Source organism: Hydra viridissima, unplaced genomic scaffold (genome assembly GCF_058129835.1).
Source record: "Hydra viridissima isolate aposymbiotic clone 2 unplaced genomic scaffold, HvirCarnegie_v1 scaffold_4, whole genome shotgun sequence".
In the NCBI taxonomy this organism is placed as follows: Eukaryota; Metazoa; Cnidaria; class Hydrozoa; order Anthoathecata; family Hydridae; genus Hydra; species Hydra viridissima.
In genome coordinates, this window is record NW_028324303.1 from 7,150,040 (window position 1) to 7,164,362 (window position 14,323).

The following is a 14,323-nucleotide window of genomic DNA, read 5'->3' on the forward strand; positions in this document are numbered from 1 at the left end:
ATATATGCCCTGCCTTTAAAGACCACTTTCTCGTCTGTTTATAAGAATGACTTGTACATTTAGAGTCAATGTAATAAGCTAATGCCTCGTCACGATTTAACTGCCTGCCCCCACAAATAAAGTCTTTTGATTTATTTTTTTCAGATGATTCCAGACTTTTTCTGATTAAAGTAGCTTGGTTTCTGTGCCCCAACGCACGGCATGCTACTTCAGCAGCTGTGGTCAACTCAGTTGCACTTTGCGATTTTACTAAGTTTTCAACCCTTCGTTTTTTGGTTTTAAAGGACGAGTCTTCAAAGTTCTTTTTTGGTCGTCCTTGAATTTCTACAAATGATGAAAAAAATGCATTGCCGGTATATACTTACTTTAAATTCTATATTTGCCCCCTCTAACCAAATTTTATTTTTGTTTAAAAAACGGTCGATCATCATATGTGCTGCAGACCTTTTTTTTGCGAATTTTGAAGTCATACATGAAATTTTTAATTGCAAAGACCTCTCAGAATCTCTAGTCACATCAGTTACATCAGTAACACAAAATCTTTGCAAAATAAAATCCATTAAACGAGAATTTCTTTCTTCTTGATTATGTCTTCGCCATTCTTCAAATAACTCCATTTTTGAAAAAGAGAGCACATGATCTAAATGAAATTTAATAACAAAAAATTGTGGATTTATGTGGTGAAAATTTTTTATTTGTTGTACACCTTAGGACTTTAGCTATACACTGTTAATAAATTAGCTTGGATACATGTGGATACAAAAAGTTGTATAAATTTAAAAATTAAAAACCAAAAAAAATTTTACAATTTTAACCCAGTTTTTTAAACCATATTTTAACACATATTGCTTAACTTTTAAATAAAATATTTAATGTAATTAAATAGTACTTACCCTCAAAAGTAAAATCCATCGCTGCATTAAAATGATTGCTTTCTTTAATTCTTGTTAAATGTTAATGCAATCATTGTAAATTTTTAATTAATTTTTTTCAAAAATTAAATTACAATTTAACGCCTCTTTAATTGCTTATGATTCATTGCTCTGTAATGTTTTTCATAATTAACATCGCAAGTTATTACTAATTTAGGGCTGTTATTGTGAAAATATTATCAATTAGTCGTTTTCTTGATATGACTTTTGTCCACCTAGCTTGTATGAAGCGATACACTGTGCGACGCTCTAAATATCTCCATCCACGTCCAGTTCCTGCCATCGCTTTGTAAAGAGACTTGTATTCAGTCACCTCACCCGTTTCTATGTCGGTTATTCTCATAGTGATGGGCTTTTTCTTAACTAAACTAAGCCATTCCCATTTTGGATCAACAGGTTTTTTTTCTTTTGGAGGAAGCTTTACTTTTTTTTCTTTTGCTCTTTCTAAAATCTCATCTTTACTGATCAAATTATTTTCAACCGCAAGCATCATCAACGTTATTAAATCATCTGCTGTTTTACTAACGCCGTTTTCTTTCAACAAATTTTTCAAATACGATGTTGTATATCTCATTTTATTATACCAAGATTTTTTTTTAAGTCAATTCAATTTTTTCCCGAAAAGATATCTTAATAAACAGCAGTCATGTTGGTTCCGTCTGAAACAAATTTAAGCAGTTTGTCAGAGATCACCACTGCAAAAATAACGGTATTTGCAATAGTTGAAGTTCGAAATTTAAGGTTTACCACTAATTCAGCTGTTTCCGACGTCATTCTTTCTTTTTGCTTGCTGATATCCACAAAGAACAACGGATATAATTTTATATATTCAAGCAAGCTTAACCCAGATTGACAAACAAGTTCATTTGTACCATAATATTTTTCATCAAAAGAGAACGCATCTGAATAAGCCATAACCACTCTCTTTTCTCCAAAATTCAAGTCGTAATTGTAATTTGGATACTTTATTCCATTAACAGTAACGTAAAAATTGCTAACATCACAATGGTCGAATAGTGATGGATTAACTGTTTGACTGGAATTTCTGTTTGTCTGAAGTCCGAACAGGATAAATCTTGGAATGCTTTTGTCAGTGACTCTTCCAAGCGACCAGGTAAATTCTGTCTGACCAGCTGGAATAAGTTGCCTTTCACATTTGTTTGATTTATAAGCCACTTGAATGGGAATTTTTTGAGCCATTAAATTCATGAAATCAGTCTTTTTCGAAATATCCAATTCAACGCGAGGCATATAAAGTCTGAATTTTTTAAGGTTGATCATTCCTGCACTAACGCTCTCCGCTCTATAAATCGCATCATCACATTCTTTCTTTGTAAAGGTGATGGTATGCCTAAACCCATAAACAACTTTGTCATAGGTTTCGCAAAATCCAAAAATGTGCTTCAACGGAATTTTAAACGAAAAAGCTCCAACGGATGTAGTGTCTGCAAACAAGTGGTCTCGTCTAACATTGAATCCTGAATTTCCAACAAGATTTGACGTATCCATATACCACATCTGCTTTAATCCATCAGCAAACTGAAATCCATAAGGATATTTCATCAATCCAAGTATGGTGGTGGCTGGACCTGGATACATCACTCGTTCCACTTGCTCTCCCGACAAGTCATAAGTCACATCATTAAACAAATACATCAAAGCGTTGTTCACCAGTGCAATGTTGTCTTTAGCATCGTAAAAGGTTCCATCGCTCTTTTTCAACACTCCTTCAATAAGAATGTAAGCCTCTGATGGTACTGTTTGAATCGATTGACAGTCAATCTCAAAAGTAATCGTGCCTGAAGAATTTAAATCGAGATTGGTTGGAAGATACTCAAAAAAATCAACTTTTTCAATACCAATATCATACTCTGGGTTCTCAGTAACTCTTAATCGCTCAGTACTTATCATTTTTTATATAATAAAAAAATTATTTAATTCATTTAAATTATTTAATTCATCGCAAGAAATCGCAATTTTATAACAAGCCATCGCAACAGAAATCTTCATACTATTTTCATGCCCTGTCCCATTTTCACCAGGTCTTGAATTCGAATCGCGTTCTTTTTAGACATTTTCTTACTTTGAATAGATGAACCAGTCTTTAATTTCTCAATGGTCTTTTTACCTTTATCAATAGCCACGTCTTTAGCAGCGGAAATGGCTGAAAGGGCTAACTCTGTCCCAGCAGATTTTGCAGCTGTAATCGCTTCTTGTCCAATTTTGCTTGTTGCAGCATTTTTAAGCAAATTCACTGTTGCTTTTGTAACACTTGACGCAGCTGCTCTTTTTATGAAATTTTTAATCATGTCTACAATACCATCTCCACCAACAACGTTCTTTTTCACATATCTTCTTTTGTTCACAATGAGCATTTTTTTAAATAAAACAATCTTTTTAAATAATTTTATCAATAGTCCTCATTAACGATTTATATTCCTCTTTATTAATCTCCCCTTGTCTCAACAGCTCATCGCAAATAGCAACAGCCATATTTCTTGACTCTTTATTCCCAGCATGCCATGCAGCAATACTCAATTCAAGCTTTTCCACCAACGCATTAGGATCGCTCGGAAGAATAATAACACCACGACCTTTTATACCCTTTTCAATACGCATCATTTTTTCCCAAATAGGAGCAATAAGTTGTTGATACTTTGGTCTTCTTGATGATTTCGGTTTATGCGGTTGCGAATCAGATCTTATAGCATCACTATCCATTAAAATTTTTTCATAATTTTGCAAATCTTCATCGGTATAGCTCTTTGGTATTGTTAATTCAGTCATCAGTTCCCAAAGACCTTTTGTTCCATTATACTTTTCTTCACCGACAATGATATCATTTCCATCTATTTCAACCTCCATTTTTCCAATGTACATTTTATCTCCAACTTTGTTCACTTCGAAAGGTCTTTTCTTTTTTTGATCGACTGACAGGCTTTTGATCATCTTTTCATTGCTCTCGATGATGGGTTTAAATAGCTTGCTCACATCAGCTTGAAAATTCGTATCTGAAATGTTGTCATTCACGCTGTTCTGATAAATCCTCTTTCGTCTGTCATTAATTTCTTTCACAATTTCATCCCTTTTATTCAGGTCTTGTATTTTAAAGAAAAACATCTTTTTAAAATACGTTGAAAAAATACATAAATTGGTTTTTACGACTACGTTGATCCTTTCTTAAAATACGTGGAAAAATACATAAATTGGTTTTTACGACTACGTTGATCCTTTCTTAAACAAATTGTTAAACGTTTGAATCGCGTCTTCTCGTCCTTTTTGGATCAAGTTTTCTTTAGTAACTTCATCTATTCCCTTTTTGGTTTTGGTTCGTATTTCCTCCATCAAGGATTTAAATTTTTGAAGCTCATCAAGAATCAATTGAAACTCTGAATCGTTTATTTTTCCATCCATCAACGCTTTGGAAATGTGCTCGCTAATCGTATTCAATTTCGACTCTGCCAACACTTTGATCTTTTCATGCTTCTCCGCTTTTAATGCTAGTTTTTTGTTGACTTGTCCTCCTACAATGGATAAAAACCCCATTCCAATAGCTACACCTTCACACGCAATTGCAACAGGGGCAGCAGCGATGGTTGATAAAAGGCCAATTCCAGTCACACCCAAAGCAATGCATAAGGTTTGCATTGTATTATCTACATTAGAAATGATCCTAAACACGCGATGATACTTTTTGCTTAGATGAACTCTTTTTGCTTTTTCACTCTCTATCTCTTTTTGTATCTCGCTTATTTTCTGAAGCCGGTAACTATGTCCTTCATCTGCAGGAGCTGTTGGAAGAACTGGATAAAGTTTTTCATTCAATATTTCCATTTTTTTATCAATAAAAAAATTATTTTAAATCAATGTAGTTAATCTTACAAAGTTTTTCTCCTTTTTTAACAACCACGTCATGTTTGCTGTTACTATTCACATCCATAATAACATCATCTACAGACTCTGAAATAATAACTTCGTTTTTTCTATAATTCAATTGATCAGTAATTTTATTCATTAATGTTATCACTGCAACACCTTTCTCTAAATTCAACCCAATGGATAAAGCTATCATTGTATGTGAGAGAGCAGCAAATTTAATGTCTTTCTGAGCAAAAATCTCATATTGTTCATTAACGTTGAAATAAGGTGGATGATCTAACGTTTTCGTAGACACAATAATGTTGTTCGGTCTTCTTTCCTCCAACTCTCTAACCCTCTCTTCCAAAATTTTTAATTGCAAATCCAAACTGTGAACTTCTGCTTAGGCAACATTTCTAAAAAACTTGTGAGGAGCATGCATTTTACATATTAAAATTAAATTTTTAGATCATTTTTGCAAACTTAACAATTCATTATTATCTACCCATGAATTAAAGGAGTCTGGATATCCTAACCATTTGACTAACAACTTGCTCTTGGTTTTGCGAATGATTTTTTCAATTCTGAATATGTCTTGATGTGTCTTTTGCATCTCCTGCTCGTAAAAGGTGCCTTGAATTTCTTCACCGTTAGCGTCAGAGATTTTATACGTGGGTGGATTCGTATACTGAACTTTTGACACTGTAAAAACCTCCTCTGTCCATCTCGGTGTATACCCCTTTTCAAAATGAGACTTCTTTTTTACAACCCGCACTTGATCACCCATTAAGAATTTTGGTTTTGCTGGTAATGTTTGATCCTTTCCATACAGATTCCACCATACCCTACCTTTATTCTTTTCATCGCTAGCTTCCACTGGTGTCATTTTGATAGAAGAGTGCTTTGTGTTGTTGTAATTTTTCACCATCTCATCTAATACGTCAATATATTTATTGGTATTGTTGGCTGAAAAATATTTAAACATTCTCTCTTTCATCGTTCTGTTCCATCGCTCGACAACAGAACTTTTTTCCTCGTTTTCAGTGGAGTATAATTGCACACCCAACGCTCTCACGTGCTTGTTGTAAAACTCTTTTCCTTTATCTACCCACAATTTGACGCATTTTCTTTCACCAAAAATCTTTTTCAACGATTCTGCCACTTCAAGACCCGTTTTGCTTTTTAACGGAACGATCCATCCATACTTTGAAAACACGTCAATCACCATGAGCAAATATTTTACACCCTTGTTGAATTTTGAAAACGATTGCATGTCCACCAAATCTGCGGCCCATATTTCATCAATGTCGTTTACAATCACCCTTCTTCTTTTAAAATGATGAATCACCGGTTTATGAAGCTCCTCTGCAAGCTGGTCTGTCCATTTCAAATCACTTACACCCAATCCGAATTTAGCTTTGGCTTTGATGATGGGAGCGATGATTTTTCGCTCGCTTATTTCTTTTTGAGTGGGATTGGGAATCGAATTCATTTCTTCAAGCATCATTCGATCTGCTAAATTTCTGCTTTGAACGTCGTTTAAATATTTATATGCCAAATCATGGTGATACGCTGCATTGTCCACTCTGTCTACCGGTTTGCTCCAATCTTGATACATGTCTGTGGAAGTGAGTCTTTTGTCCAAATTGGTTCCAGGCCCTGCAAAATTCATCCCTGGAATGTGCATTTCTCCTGGAAACTTTGCCCATGGAAGCTTTATTTTTTTTGAAAAATTGTTGATCGATTCCACCAAGTCTCCTCCATTGACCGCATGCGAAGATGATCCTTTGGGCGTATGCGAAGAAACAAACTTGCATTTTGTTATCCCACAAGAGTTGCAAGTCCCTTTCAACATAGGTCTGTTGTTTTTTGTGATCTCGTTTTTCAAGTGAATGGTTTCAGTCTCTCTTCCACACTTAACGCAGTACATTTTAACATATATAAAAACTTTTTTAATATAAAAAATATGGAAGTGATGAAACTGTCGTGTAAAATTGGGAAAACCAAAAGAAACAACAGCAAGCTTTTACCGAGAAGCATTCGAGGAATCATCGTTGGAAAGTCTGGATATGGTAAAACAACGTTGCTGCTCAATCTACTTCTCAGACCGGGATGGCTAGATTACAATCATTTACAAGTGTTTGGAAAATCCCTTTTCCAACCCGAATACAAAATACTCAAAAGGTCTTTCGAAAATAAACTTCCTAAAAAGGATATTGTTGATTTGTTAACGGATGATGTACAAGACGAAATGGAAAAATTGAATTTAATCCATGAAGATGTTATTAACAACCTTTCAAAAAAATATTCCAACAATGATGATATGGAGTGTCAATTTTTTGAAACAGCGGACGATGTGCCTGAACCTGAATCCTTAGACTCAACCAAAAATAATTTGATGATCTTTGACGATTTGCAATTAACTAATCAAAACAAGTGCGAAAAATATTACATCCGAGGAAGACACTCTAACGTCGACTGCTTTTACCTCGCTCAAAACTATTTCGAGATTCCAAGACATACCATCAGAGAAAATGCTAACTTTATTTGTCTCTTTAAACAAGATCAAAAAAGCGTTAATCACATTTATCAAGATCACGTTTCCTGCGATATGAAAATAGAAGAGTTTAAAGCCTTTTGCAATCATTGCTGGAATGAACCTCACGGATTTGCCGTCATTGATCTCTCTTCTAAAAAGAACGAGGGAAAGTACCGAAGTGGGTTTGATGATTTTTTATTTTTCTAAAACAATTTAAAAAATAATTTTTATTTAAAAAATGTCAGGTATAATCATCGATGTAGATGGAAAATCAAGTGTTATCACCACTGAATTTTTAGATAAAATCGTTTTTAACGAAGGAAAAAGTTATGAAATGGCTTTTCTCGGTCTTGAGACTTACAACAGCATTCCAAATGTAAACAGTAAAAACAATTCTTTCAAATACAGCATGAACAATGGAGCTAATTGGGAGAACATTATCATTCCATCAGGAAGCTATGACATTAAAGACATCAATGAGTATTTGCAAAAGTCTATTTTTAACACAATAAAAACAGCTCAACGTGGAAGTTATATTATTGCAAATAAAATTAATTACTCTCCAAACAACCTTCAAATTGGAATCAATCTTAATACTTTAAAATCAACCATTAAACTTGGTTTGAATTATTTGATTGACTTTAACGTGGAGAACAGCATCTCTTCAGTTTTAGGGTTTACTAAAAGAAAATTAAATTCCAATTCCGAATACGAGTCGGATAATATCGTTAGAATTTCAAGCATTAACACCATCAGAATCGTTAACAACGTGATCGGATCATCCTATATTAATGGAACCCAATTAAATTGCATTTACTCGTTTTATCCAAATGTTAGTCCAGGCTATAAAATCATCGAGAGACCAATGCATTTGATTTATCTTCCTGTTAAACTGTTTGAAATTTCAACAATGGTTACTCGCATCATTGATCAGAATGGAGATTTGGTTGATTTTCGTGGAGAGGATATTACAATACGATATCATATTCGAGAAGTGAAATAAATAATTTTTAATACATAAAAAATGAGCAATTATCAAAATATCAAAATTAATATCTCGCAGAGCCAATCTGATAAAATTAAAAAAGCCATTCAAGACAAAACCGATACTAGCATTAAGCTTTCTCATCAAGACTTGAACGGTAAACATGTTCTAGCTATCACTAATGTGCAATTGAACAAAATTACAAAAGCGTATGAAGCTGGTAAAGGAGTCACTCTTAAATTGAGCAGAAAACAATTATCATACAACTCAACCATTGAAGGCGGATTTATCGGAGCTCTTTTACCATTATTAGGTATGTTAGGCAGCACTCTTGCTACAAGAGTAGTTCCTGCTCTAGCCACCGGATTGTTAGCAGGTGTAGGTTCATCTGCCGGCTCTGCTATGGTTGATAAAATTGCAGGAAGAGGTATCGTTTACTTGAAAAAGAATGACCCTTTAATAGTATACCCTTTTTAGGTGCTATTCTATGAAAATCGCTTGTTAAAAAATTCGGATAAACTTTTTAAGAAAATAAAAAAAATGATCGACTTTCAATGGATTGACGTAGAAGGAATTGTTTTACCTAATGTAGCTTTAACTAACTTTCAATTGATAAAGGCTGCTAAACAGTTAAAATTAAAAAACTTTCAAGGCGTGTTTGTCAGGGATGAGTTACCAAAAAAGCCAAGAAAAAAAGAATGTGGTATTGTGAATACGAGCGATTCAAGCACTGGTGGGTTTCATTAGGTGTGTTGGTTTAAAGACGGTGACAAAAAGTATAGTTTTGATTCTTACGCTCAGCCTCCTCTTGTCGAACTTGTCGATTATTTGAAAAGTCTGGTTTATTATAACAGCGAGAGAGTTCAGTTTGGTGATACGTCTTATTGTGGTCACTTGTGTCTTTACGTCTTGAAAAAATTACAGGAAGGGGATGACTTATAGAAGTTATCAATACCTTGTGGTGACTGCTTAATGAATAAGATGGAAAAGCTTGCAACCATGAACGTCTTCCGATCACATGAACATAACATTTACACCGAAGAAATCAACAAAGTCGCTCTCAGCGCTAACGACGACAAAAGACACATCTTACAAGACGGAATTCATACCCTAGCCATTGGACACTACAAACTAAAACCGTGCTTTACATTTATGGATTATGATAAACTCTTTGGTCTAGAATAAATTACGAAAAAGATACAGTTTTATACTTCTTTGCAGGTTCCGGCATGATATTAACAATGAGATGGAAATCTAATAACATTTTTACATTTTAAAAACACAACACCATCTTGAATTCCTTAAGTATGGAAAAGTATCAATGAGCCAGAATCCGCATATTGTAGTAGTGACGTCATTAAAAAATACTTTTTTACGTCATTTTTTATCGTTTTTAAATTTTGTATAATATCGTCAGGATGGTGGAAAAACTTATCAAGTCTAAAGTATCTAACTGGAGAGTATCGAAAAAAAGTTTTTATTTACTATCTTAAGTTTTAAATTGACAAAATAATATTAGTCTTCCAATAAGCTTGAATTATATTATAATACAAGCAATAAAAAAAAGGATTCCATTTAATGTCACATCAGATTTTTTGCATAGAATTTTTTAATTTTTGCAAATTTTAGGTAGTTAGCACATTTTTTCCGAAGTATTTCTGAATTGAAACTTATTTGGAAATTCCAGGGTATATTTTGAAAGATTTTATTTTTTATAAAATTAAAAGATGAAAAAAAAAGTCAATAACACGTTTAAAATAAACAATTTATAGCATAAACATCATCCTATCAAAGTCAAACTTTTTATAAATTTATAAAAAAGTAATGTAAATTTTAATTTTGAAAAGGATTTCGAACAAATCGTTTTCTCATAAATATTTAATCGGGAAGAAACTTTTGCTTGTAGCTCTTTTCTTTTGTCAACTTGCATCAAGCAAGTTGACAAAAGAAAGTTGGACAGTACTGTTGGACAGTGGTCTGCCATCATGTGTTTTTCCAAACGTCCTTGATAACGATCATCCATTTTCTTAAGATATTGGTGGGACCGCTCTCCTTTAAATAATTATCTTGACCAAAAAACTGTTTAAGATGCCTATTTATAAAACGAAGTTTTATAGTTATTTCGCATCGAAGAGCACAAAAGGCTTTCAACTTTCTAACAATTAAACAGCAGAGTTTTCTTCTTTTTTTATTTCCAAGAGAGTTTTTTACGACAGCCTCAAACGACAACCAAGCTGTTTTTTCCCTTGCTATCGATTGTTTTAACAAATTCTTTATCACTTTTAAAAATCGAGAGCAATCAATAATGAGCAAAATTACGAACAATCAAAAACTCCTGCTCCTTTTCCTTTATTGACAAACATGGCAACACCCTTTGTTTTCATTTCTTCTGACGGCGGGAGACTAAAATAACAACTTCAGTATGGCTTTCGCCGCTAGTTGGGAGGCAGAAGCCACTGGAGGCGGTCTCTAAACCAACTTGCTTCCGAAATATCTTCTGACGGCGGACCCCAGTGGCTTTCGCCTCCCGATTGGCGGCGGCCTTCAAAACATTCTGCCTCCAAAAAAAAGTTCTGGCTGCTGCCGCCAATCGGGAGGCAGAAGCCACTGGAGGCGGTCTCAAAACCAACTTGCCTCCGAAATATCTTCTGACGGCCGCCGCCAGTGGCTTCCGCCTCCAAAAAAAGTCGGCCTTTCGGCAGAAAGTTACTTTGCCGCCGGGAGGCGTTATCAACTCTGCATCAGAAAATGCATTTCGAATTGAATCAGCACCATCTGAAATTAATACTTCAGGTTCATACCCTCCCTGGTTGATTTTTGCCAAACCATAAGAAATGCTATCAAATATAAACTTGAAATCTGCAGTTTTTTCATGTGAACACATGGTCATTCCAAATACATGAAAATGGCAATCCATATCAGTGGTCCCAACTAGTAACACAGGGAACCCTTGCCAATTTAGTTTGTACGTAGCATCAACATGTAATTTATCTTTTCCCGAAACTTGACATAAGAGTCTTTTTGTTGATACAAAAATTCGAAATATCGAATTGTCTAGGACATCATCATTTTCTTCTTCGACATCTGAACCATCAGAGTAAACTATTTTGTAGTTTACTATGAAAGGTTCATCCTCACTGTTGGGAACATTATTATTGTCTATGCACCATTGTTCCAATTCACCAAGAGAAATTGATGTACTACCATATTTTTTCTTTTTGTAAGCAGTTATATAGTTTTGGAGTTGTTTCATTTGGATTTGGTGGCCATTATCTACAAGGGTTCTTAAAATTCTTTTTGGTTTCATAAGCAAGTCACACATTTTGTTGATTTCAGTCTTTAAAAAAATAGGGATGGCTTCTTTGGACATATTGTTACTGTCATGTTCATGTCCATTTTCAGTTCTGTAAATGATTACATTGTCACTTGCTGAATCAAATAACAGATAAACTGCAGCATCACATTGCTCTTTGCGTCTTTGAATGGCTTTACATCTATAGTATGATTTTTTTCCATCGTTAGTGTAATTGGAATAATGATAACTCCATTGATCTTCTGCTGTTATCGCTGAAAAAATATTTGAGAAGAATTAAATAAAAAGAAGAGGAGGAAGAAAGAGAGAGAAAGAGAAGAAAAGGAAAAGAGAGAGAGTTATAGGAGAGAGGAAAGAGGGAAGAGAGCAAAACTCATCTCCTCTCTCTTTCTTCTCTCTCCAATTGTGCAATGAATCTATATGTTTGTAGACCTAAATGGCTCTTAGGCCTAAAAGTTTGTTGACCTAACTGTAAGGGACCTAACTGTCTGAGACCTAGCTGTCTGATGACTTAAAAACTGTTTACCTGCAATTGCATCTTTCTTATTCGGGTATGTTTCACATCTTATCCATTCACGTTTTCGTTTCTGTTTCCTTGATTTCAATGATGCTTGCTCTTCTATTGTCTCAATATCTTCTTCACTAGAGGACTTGTATTCTGGAATAAAGTTTTCCATTTTTTTAAACTTTCTTTGCTCAGTGCTCAGATAGAAATGGCAGTCTTATTTGTAAATTTTATCTAATTACTTTGGTCAAAGTTCATAATACTTTAGTTAAATAACAGATCATTTTATTTAAGTTACAGATCATTAAATATTTGTTTAAAATACAGATCGTTTAATTTAAAATACAGATCATTTTAATTAAAATATAAATCGCTTAATTTAAAATACAGATCATTTTGCTTAAAATACAAATCATTTTAATTAAATAACTGACCACTTGGTTAAATTACTGACCATTTAATCAAAAACTGATAACTAAATTAACTAACTGACAGTTAATATATAATACTGACCATTTAGTTAAAATACTGACCATCTCAATAACATACTGAAAATTGAAAATAAAAAAATACTGACCGACTCATTAAAAATACTGACCCAATAAATGTCACCCGTAATCTTATCATAATGACGCACCTCTACATGTTAAACAAATTTTTGTTTAAAAATAAAAACTAGTCAAACTTTTCGTTTACTGCTGCATCATAAATTCTTTGTCACACTGCTGTCTTCTTCTTATTCGTGACTTTAGTATCCAGTGGAGCAAACAAGATTTATTTCTCATTAAAAATTTCCGTTAATAGGAGAAGCTTTTGAGAGGCTATAAGGTATATTCCAGCCACATCTCCATTCTGTTGAGCCTTTTTTCTTGCACTGCAAATATTATCACTGAACTTAATGCACGATGTAACTATTTAAATATTATTTAACTCTTATCAAATATTGTATAACCATTTAAATAATATTGTATTTACTTAAACTATATATAATATATAATATATAATATGTAATGTTATAAATATTTAAATAATATAATATAACTATTTAAATATTTTTTAACTATTATCAAATATTGTATAACCATTTAAATAATATTGTATTTACTTAAACTATATATAATATATAATATATAATATGTAATGTTATAAATATTTGAATAATATTATATAACTATTTAAATATTTTTAACTACTATCAAATATTATATAACCATTTAAATAATATTGTATTTACTTAAACTATGTAATATATGTAATATATAATATATAATATTATCATGGCCTACTTAAATACACGGCCTTCTTTACTGCTTAAATCGAAAAAAAATAGAAGGCCAGTTTAAAAATCGTATATTCGGCCGGATGGACAAACTTTCTCAAATTAATTTTGATTATCGCGCTATAAATTTTCAGTATGTATATCTGGCACAGGATAAAAAATTTTACGTTAGCTAGCTAAATCTTAACTGCTAAATTTCAATAAACTTAATTGTGAATACTTAATTGTGGCTTCTTTTTAGTATAAGATAATGGTTGCACCTCTAATTATTTCTGTTGTAAAGTAGTCTCAGTTTTTTGTTTTCCAAACTACAATGATTTGAGAAAGATATGAGTTATATTTTGCAATAGAAATTTTGGGACTGTCAAGTTCTGTGCATGAAATAAAAATATACAAATTCTCAAAAATAAGCTTCAAAAGTATAAAAAACTCTAACACAAACTGATTAAAAGTGAAACAAAATATTTTCATTTTTCTCTCTGTCTTTTTTTAAATGCAACTATGTTATCTGCAACAATTGAATCCCCGACTCTCTTTCTGGTGTTATTAAAATAAATATTTGAAATAACAGTGTGTATAATTTCTTTTCCATGACTTTGATGGTTTGAACATAAAAATGGTTGATACCCTTCTCTACTGCCAAGAACTAACTTTGCTGCTTTACGGTGTTGCATTTGAGACTGATAAATAACATCAAAAATGTGATCTAGCATAGCAAAACTGTCACAGACATATTCTAAAAGCAGTACTGATGGAGTTGTTAGCCCACCTCTGGATAATATATTTAAATAATTATAATCATTTAACTCCTGTTGACAATTTTGAGTACAAAGCAATTTGCAACATACTCCAAACTTCTTAATCAATTTTTTGGCAATAAAACCAGCAATATAACTGGCAACTTCACGAGAA

At 33.0% G+C, this 14,323-nt stretch overlaps 2 protein-coding genes across 3 annotated transcripts; one reads left to right on the forward strand and one right to left on the reverse strand.

Moving 5' to 3' along the window:
* The first annotated feature begins 7,113 nt into the window (after positions 1-7,113).
* On the forward strand, positions 7,114-8,503 carry LOC149889610 (uncharacterized). The gene is made up of 2 exons (XM_090085152.1): positions 7,114-7,507; positions 7,629-8,503. The coding sequence occupies exons 1-2, from the start codon at positions 7,114-7,116 to the stop codon at positions 8,330-8,332; spliced, it is 1,098 nt and encodes a 365-aa protein (XP_089941278.1). The 3' UTR covers positions 8,333-8,503.
* Positions 8,504-10,065: 1,562 nt separating this feature from the next.
* LOC149889611 (uncharacterized) lies at positions 10,066-13,068 on the reverse strand. Of its 2 annotated transcripts, XM_090084616.1 has the most exons (3): positions 12,154-13,036; positions 11,025-11,881; positions 10,066-10,770 (listed from the first exon to the last, which is right to left on the reverse strand). In XM_090084616.1, exons 1-3 carry the CDS (start codon positions 12,302-12,304, stop codon positions 10,750-10,752), a joined length of 1,029 nt encoding a protein of 342 aa, XP_089940742.1. In that variant the 5' UTR covers positions 12,305-13,036; the 3' UTR covers positions 10,066-10,749. The 2 variants fall into 2 exon arrangements, with proteins under 2 accessions (XP_089940742.1, XP_089940741.1); XM_090084615.1 differs by having other exon boundaries at positions 10,066-11,881; positions 12,154-13,068.
* Positions 13,069-14,323: the final 1,255 nt, after the last annotated feature.

What these genes read in the sequence shown, in the direction of transcription:
- LOC149889611 (XM_090084615.1), bottom strand. Translation starts at nt 12,304, where the DNA reads ATGGAAAACTTTATTCCAGAATACAAGTCCTCTAGTGAAGAAGATATT. An exon ending in TAAGAAAGATGCAATTGCAG is followed by an intron (nt 11,882 to 12,153) that starts GTAAACAGTTTT and finishes ATATTTTTTCAG; the next exon opens with CGATAACAGCAGAAGATCAA.
- LOC149889610 (XM_090085152.1), top strand. Translation starts at nt 7,114, where the DNA reads ATGGAGTGTCAATTTTTTGAAACAGCGGACGATGTGCCTGAACCTGAA. An exon ending in GAACGAGGGAAAGTACCGAA is followed by an intron (nt 7,508 to 7,628) that starts GTGGGTTTGATG and finishes CTGAATTTTTAG; the next exon opens with ATAAAATCGTTTTTAACGAA.